Source organism: Diceros bicornis, chromosome 6, assembly GCF_020826845.1.
Source record: "Diceros bicornis minor isolate mBicDic1 chromosome 6, mDicBic1.mat.cur, whole genome shotgun sequence".
In the NCBI taxonomy this organism is placed as follows: domain Eukaryota; kingdom Metazoa; phylum Chordata; class Mammalia; order Perissodactyla; family Rhinocerotidae; genus Diceros; species Diceros bicornis.
The window spans coordinates 10819601-10827587 of NC_080745.1; the positions used below are offsets into that span (position 1 = coordinate 10819601).

The window sequence follows — 7987 nt, forward strand, 5'->3', positions numbered from 1 at the left end:
ACCTGCTCACTATATTCTCTTTACTTTTCAGTGTCTACGAGCAGTTTTGAAGCTAATGTCAGAATGCTGGGCCCACAATCCAGCCTCCAGACTTACAGCTCTGAGAATCAAGAAGACGCTTGCCAAGATGGTTGAATCCCAAGATGTAAAGATTTGACAGTTAAACAATCATGAGAAGAAATTCTACACTGCAAGAACTGTTTTCACCCAAGGAACGGGTGGAATTACAGTCGAGTTAGGATGTTAACTTGGTTCTCAGACTCTTTCCTCACTACACCTTCACAGGCTGCTAATATTAAACCTTTCAGTACTCTGTAGAATACAAGCTGGGAACTTCTCAACACTTCATTCTTTATATATGGACAGCTTTATTTTAAATGTGGTTTTTGATGCCTTTTTTTTTTATTGGGTTTTTATGAACTGCATCAAGACTTCAATCCTGATTAATAAGTCTCCAGTCAAACTCTGGGTACTGAATTACTTGTTCATAAAATGGTGCTTTCTGTGAAAGCCTTGAGAAGATAAATGAATTCAGCAGAGATGGAGAATATACACTTTTGCCTTCTACTGGGGAAATTTAATCTATTTGTATTCTACCTTTGTAAACAACCTATGGATTATGATCTGTTTGGGATACTGTTTAGTTTACGATGGTTTGTCATGCCTTGATAATGGTGTGTGTGTGTACACACGTGCACACCAGGATTCCTCTGCTGCCATTTGAATTAGAAGAAAATAATTTATGAATGCACGGGAAGATATTGGTGGCTGTTGGTTTTGTGCTTTAAAAATGCATTATCTGACCAAGATTTGCCAATCACTTAAAAGCCATTTACCTTGCAAGTGAGCTAGCTTCTCCACCAACTTTATTTTTTAACATAAAAGTTGATATAAAGGCCAAAAGAAGTTTAAAGTGTCTGTAAATTTGGACTATTTTCCTCTTACCACCATCTTTTCTCTTTTTTTTTTTTTAATTATTATTTTTGTCATGAAAAGCATCCTATCCAAAGTTGGGACTTTCAATTCCGTGAACCTTCTAAAGAAAAACACTTCTTAGTGAAGTGAATTACTAATTACTGCATTTGATAACAATGTAAGTGCCTATAACCATGTTCTGTATTCTTTATTCTCAGTAACTTTTAAAAGGGAAGTTATTTATATTTTGTGTGTAATGTGCTTTATTTGCAAAACATCTACTCCTTTAAAACCATATTTTATGTATGTACATATATTCATGCTATAGAAACCAGCTCCCAGGTACCTCACATCCCATCCTTAAGGGAGAAAATTAAAAGATCATCAGAAAAAATGTTATAAAATAGAACTACATGTAAATTTTCAGAATTAATGCATTCAAAATAGTATATCAAATCTAGGACTTTGTTAACTTCGGGAATAGACTTTCGTTAAGATACTGTCATCTCAATTTTCCTTTATGAAAAGATCCCCTAATTAGAACTTTCTTTTTCAGAGCTGATACAAATTTATCAACAACTGTTTTGGACATTTAAATCATTTGAGATTTTTTGTTTTATAATTTCTGTTCCATAACTTGTAAAGACCATGAAGAGAGGCAAAAAAGTTGAGTGTCTAGTCAGTACCTATATCTATACCATCTAGCTGTTATTCAGTAAAATACGACATACATTATGGATGCCCTGTTGTCCCAAGGAATAATTCTGATTTATTTAAACTTATTACACTTCTATAATGCCTTTTTTTATGTGTGTGTGAGGAAGACTGGCCCTGAGCTAACATCCGTTGCCAGTCTTCCTCTTTTTGCTGAGGAAGATTAGCCCTGAGCTAACATCTGTGCCAATCTTCCTCTAATTTGTATGTGGGTCACCACCACAGCATGGCTTGCTGAGTGGTGCATAGGTCCATGCCTGGGATCTGAATCTGCGAACCCTGGGCTGCCAAAGCAGAGTGTGCGAACTTAACTGCTATGCCACTGGGCCCGCCCCCTGTAATGCGTTCTAAATAGAACTCATGGGTGCATAAATTGAGACAGTTTTCTTTGAATATAACATAAAATAAATGTGATTATATCACAATATAGTTTTTAAAAACTCTAAGTTGAAGGGGAGAAATTAGAACATGTATCGATCCATTACCAAAAATTTGCCTGGCATTTAAGGATGAAACTCCTATATATTTGTCTAAACATCAAATTTCACAAATTTGAAATTTGCCTTAACGGATTTGACCAGGTTTAATAATTTTCATCTAACATAATGAAAGTTTGAACTGTTCATCAAGATAGGTAAATTTACATATTGATAGTACACAATAACTTGCTCTTTGGGAATGTTTTCCCGTCTGAGAAATACAGATATACAGATATTTTGATCTAAATCGCCGTTTGATTTAAGAACACTTAAAGCTCTGATCTACTTAATCTAAAGTTAACCTGGATTTATTTTTTATTTGATAAACTATAAATCTTGAAAGTCATTTGTCATCTTAATAAAGAAAATATGTAGGGAAAAGCAAACTCTCAGAAATGTTAAAATAGTATGTGGAAGTGAAAAATGACAGAGTATATAAGTACAAGACCACTATAATAATTTTTTAAATTAAATTGATCTATTAAAAGTGATATCTAGAATTAACCTTAGAAACTTGTTCAATAAAAATATTTTCTTGTATAACATGTTCTTTAAAAAGGAAACGATGCCATGTTTGAAGTCTTAAAGTCTAAAAAAAAGTTGCATGAAACTTATTTTCTTCTCTCCTTATTCTTACTCTTAAATTTCTAAGTTCATCCAGCAAGTGAAATACTTAAAGAATAAGAGGAAGTATTGGGTAGTACCATAGTTAATAATTTGTAAAACTCTAGAAGCCATTATTAGGTCCGGTTTACAATTTAGCATTTTAAAAATGTGTGGCTTTGTCTTCCCTTTAAATAATTAAAACATAAAAGCAAACAAAAAACCAAAGCTACCTGACTATAAATAACAAAAGTTAACCCTCAAAGAAAATTCTTCTTCTAAGTTCTCTTTATGCTGGTAAATATCTCTAGAATTAAAGGCACACAAAGATTGACTCCAATGTGTTCATTCTAAGCTTTCCGTGTGCTTTCTTATTGAACAAGTTTCTGAAGTATAAAATTTGAATCTAATTTCTCTGGAAGTGTTTTCACAAAAGATATTTCAATCAATATTTTACGTTGCCTTTCCAATGTTCAGAAGTGTTTCTAAGCTTAGAAAGTGACCTATAGTTTTTGAGAATTATGTTTTCCTAGAATGTGCCAGATTTTTAATTTATTCACTACCTTTTTTTTCCCAGATGCTTTGCTTCTGTTTAGAACAAAAATGCAATACAATTTTTAAAGAACCGTACATCTCTAAGTTGGCCCAAAATCAAATTCGATATTGAATAATTTATTCCAGGCAAGATTTCATAAATTAAATCGCTTACGTTTCTTGTTATACATGTTGTTTTGAAATATTTCTAAGTATTTAAAATAATTTCAACAGAAGAAGTACTAATTGATTTTTTTTAAAAAGATTGTTGCAGCTCTTATACTGTTTAAAGTGGTAATATTTATTATTTGCTTGGGTCAGATGTTAAAATAGTGTAGCAGTTCATCTTCTTGCCTCAGTGCTGTTAGGAGAGTCACAATAAAAACTGCAGAGAGCTGACATGTTCATAAAAACTAATCTAGGGCAGCATCATATGAAGCCACGTGTAATGATCATCCCATAAGGAAAGTATGTGAATATGGCTTTTGCAAAGGATTAAATATATTGTAATTTTAGCTCGTGCTCTGTACTATGCTTTCAATGGAATTATTTAAGCCCTTTTAGTGACTGTTGTCCTTGCCTGTTTAAAAACTAAAATGTGGTATATATTGTATAAAATGAAAATATCATTGTAGCTTAATTAGGGAAGTTGTACATAGACATTGAAAGGGTTAAAAACAAGCAGTTTTATTATGCAATTGTAAAACACCAAAAATATAGATTCATCTTTGATATGTAACACACTAAATGTATTTTGTACAGCATCTGGTTTAAAAGGTGCCTTAAGTTTACCGTTAATTGCTTATTCTATATATAGATTATGTTCAATGTATCATTTTTAAGTAAATAACCTTATTTTAGTATACTTTAGTGATGTGTTTTGTGATACTGTACTCGGACTGTATTGTGTACCAGAAGTCACATGTCTGGTGAGATTTTATAACAGATACGTTAGTGTACACACACATGTCCCTGAATTGTGCATTTCAGCTATCAGAAACCCAGTATGGAGCAGAGGGCAGGTAAGGGACCATGCACTCTTTCCCGTGTGTCAATAGAGAGGTTATTTTAAAAGGGGGGAGGTTGTTTTCCTTGAAAAAAATTTTTTTTCTAATTCTAAAAATGTGTACTCATTGCAGAAATTTTAGAAAACAGGAAAGAATAAAGAAGCAAATAAAATCATTCAAAATTTTATTGCCACGTTACCACTATTTATATTTGAATACTTTGTCTTTTTTTCTGCTGCATACTCTTTTACAATATTAAGATCATAGTATGTCATTTTATATCCATTGAAAACATAATTTAAAAAAATTGACTACAGAATATTCCACCAAGTAGCTGGAATAATTAATTTTTGTAATTCCCTGTTGAATATTTGGATTATTTCCATTGTTTTGGAAAATATAATCAATGTATTGAACATCCTGTACAAAAATCTTTGTATATTTATTTTCTTAGATTACATTCCTAAAAATGGGACTAGTAGATATGAACTTTTAAAAGATTATTTAAGATGAAAAAGAAATGTAAGGTTCTTGATAAATATTGCCATATTGCTGCCCAGAAGGGTTTCTCATTTACACTCCTACTGGCAGTATGAGAGAGTGCTCATCTCACTACCTGGGCAGGTAATTTCTTCCAAGTGTTTTCTCTTCCTGCTAGTGTAGTGCCTGGTTTCTTGTCCTATAACTGGCTTCTTTTACTTAGAGTAATGGAATCCATTTATCCGGCCTTATGTTGTTCCTGCCACAGCAAATGCTTTTTTAAAAGCTTGAACTTCAGGGAAGTAAAGGTAGCTTTCCTTCTGTTCTGCAGTAATACCATTTTCCCTCCTGCGCTAAGTTTCAACCCCCGTCAGAGCTGTTTTCAGTTGTGTGTCAATTCACTCGGTCGGTGTACCTCGTAATGCCTTTTCTTAGACACGTGAATGTGTTAAATCCTCATAAAAGATTTGGGACTAGTTGATGTCTCCCCTCTAAAAATGCATGTTTGGAGGTGGCCTGTTACAGAGTCCTTACGGGAACCCCCATTTATTGTCAGCGTAAGACATTTTCTTGAAACAATACCGTGCACTCTAATGTGGCTTGATAAAGAAGAATCAGGGATTCCTGGGCCTGTCAAATACTCGCTAGCTTTCCTTCCATCCATCTTTTGCTGACCCCAAAACTGGACAAATATATTCATTTTTCCCTCCCAGCATAATCTGTCATTCTTACGGAAGAGTGACTATTTCCAAGGTTTCTTTAATATTATTAGTATGAATAGAGACATTAAGAAAGAAGGGCACAGTTCTTGCAAAATAGTCTAGTCTTTGTACGTAATTTCTAGCAGACGCTAATTCAGTCATTAAGTCTTCGTTCACTTGGAGAAATATTTCTCTGCCTCTTGCTAGTGCGTGGACCATTTCTGGCACTTCACATTTTATTAAGTTAGATGCATATCCCTAAAAAACCTTGCTTCAGTCCTTGGAGCAGTACATCCTTGACTAAGTGGACATGGTCCACAGAAGGTAGCCAGCCAGTTGTGTAGGCAGAGGCCACCCAATGGCAGTGGCACTGTTCTTGTCCTGGGGAGTTAAGTACCATGCACTCAGGGTGAGAGCAGAAAAAGCTGGGAATCAGGAGGAGGAGACTTGGCTCAAGTGCAAAGGTACATACGAAGTATTTCAGAAGCAGAGACTAGGGCTGAAAGGTGAATGCATAATTGCCTTTGAGGGGGGAATTATTATTCTCATCTTTAGATGGCGTGTGTGTGGGCTGCCTGTTACTCCTCTGAACTTGATCCTCCTGGTCTTGGTCCAGTTCCTTCACTCTGAGTGTCCCGTGTAAGCTCAGAATGAGCTTCAAGGTGATTCTAGATGCCCCCGTGCTCCCTACATCCAACTCACTACTCATACTCGAAGTGTTATACAGGGAACCTGAAATGTTACCATGATGTAAAAGTCAGTATGAAATACTTATATTGAAATATCGTCAAGCTAGAAGAAAGAACTTGAGTTTTTTTTTTTGAGGGGGGAGCCATTTTTTAAAGCAAATTTAGAATGAGGTTGATGAAGCACATCTGTTCTCGGATGCTTTACTGAATGACTCAGATCCAAGGAAGTGTTGAAAAAAGGATGAAGAAAGAACTGAAAGGCTGAGGTAAAAAAGGCCAACATGCATTTCAATCAGACACTTAAAAAGTGATTATTATTATTTGGTTCTGTGTTCATACTTGGCTAGCAGTTTGGCTGGAGAGTCTAACTCTGAGGATGTTGCTCCATAGGCCTCCAGCGTCCCTGCTGCCAGTAAGAAGCCTAGTGTGTGTCTGATTCAGTCCTCTGTAGCTTAACTTTTTTTCATTCAAGAAACAGAATTTTCTTTTTGTTTTTGATATTTTTAAGTTTAAACTTGCTGTGTCTAAATGCATTCATTCTGTTATTCTGTACTAATTGGGTCCTTTTAATCTTTCCTTGGATCTGGGAACTTTTCTCCATTATTTTGTTACTTCTTCCTTTCCCTTCTTTTACTTTTCTCTCTCTAGAACTCTATTAGACAAATAGTAGGTCTCCCAGATGCTTCTGTATTTCTTTCTTTTTTTTTTTTTTTTGAGGAAGATTGGCCCTGTGCTAACATCTGTTGCCAATCTTCCTCTTTTTTTTTTTTTTCTCCCCAAAGCCCCAGTACACAGTTGTATAGTTGTAGCTCTTCTATGTGGGACGCTGCCTCAGCATGGCTTGATGAGCAGTGAGTAGGTCCACGCCCAGGATCCGACCCTCAAACCCCAGGCCACCAAAGCGGAACGTGGGAACTTAACTGCAACACCACCGAGCCAGCCCCATTCCGTATTTCTTGACATGTCTCTCATATGTTCCATCCCATGCTATCTTCTACTTTTCAGCCCATCTACTGAGGTTTTTTTATTTCAACAACCAAATTTTAACTTTATTTTTATTTTGAAATAATTTCAAACTTCCAGAAAAAGTTGTAGGAATAGTATAAAGAATGCCATTTACCCTTCACCCAGATTCATAAACTGTTACATGTTGCCACGGTTGCTTTGTCATTCTGTGTGTGTGTGTGTGTGTGTGTGTGTGTGCGCGTATAAGAATTACAAAGGCTCATCTTGAAATGTTTGTGTACCCACACACATACTTTTTTCTGAACTACTTGGAGTAAATTACAGAGCTCATGCCTCTCTATCTGCAAATACTTCAGGGATATTCTGTTACATAACCAATTATCTACAGTTACCAAAACCAGGAAAGTTAACATTGATAACCATAACAATTCTCAGCAATGCCATCATCTGCAAACCTTATTCAAGTTCTGCCAATTGTCCTAATAAAGTCCTTGAACACGTTTTCCTGGTCCAGAATCCGTCTAGGATCTTGCATTGCATTTAGTTGTCCTGTCGCCTTAGTGTCCTTTAATCTGAAATAGTTCCGCAGCTTTTGACCTTTGTGATACTGACGTGTTCTAGAGTAAAGGCCAGTGATTTTGTGGACATGATGTTGTGTCCTCCTCAGGGCATCCCATCAGGAGGCCATGGCCTCCGCGTGTCCTGTTATTGATGATGTCATTGTCGATGACTTGTTTAAGGCAATACCTAGTTTTTTTACTGTAAAGGTACTGTTTTCCCTTTGTAATTAGTATGTTATGGGCGATACTTGGAGACTGTTTTAGCATCCGTTGATAATTCTTATGTGACTCAGTGGTTACAAAGTGGTGATTTTCTAATTCCATTATCACATCTACATT

At 35.5% G+C, this 7987-nt stretch overlaps 1 protein-coding gene across 5 annotated transcripts in view; it reads left to right on the top strand.

Moving 5' to 3' along the window:
* BMPR1A (bone morphogenetic protein receptor type 1A) overlaps positions 1-4115 on the top strand; it is a 153345-nt gene extending 149230 nt beyond the window's left edge. For all 5 annotated transcript variants that reach the window (XM_058542822.1, XM_058542824.1, XM_058542823.1 and 2 more), the window contains one exon: positions 32-4115. In XM_058542822.1, the coding sequence (XP_058398805.1) occupies positions 32-157 (126 nt within the window). In that variant the 3' untranslated portion in view covers positions 158-4115. The remainder of the gene's footprint in view (positions 1-31) is intronic.
* The last annotated feature ends 3872 nt before the right edge of the window (positions 4116-7987 follow it).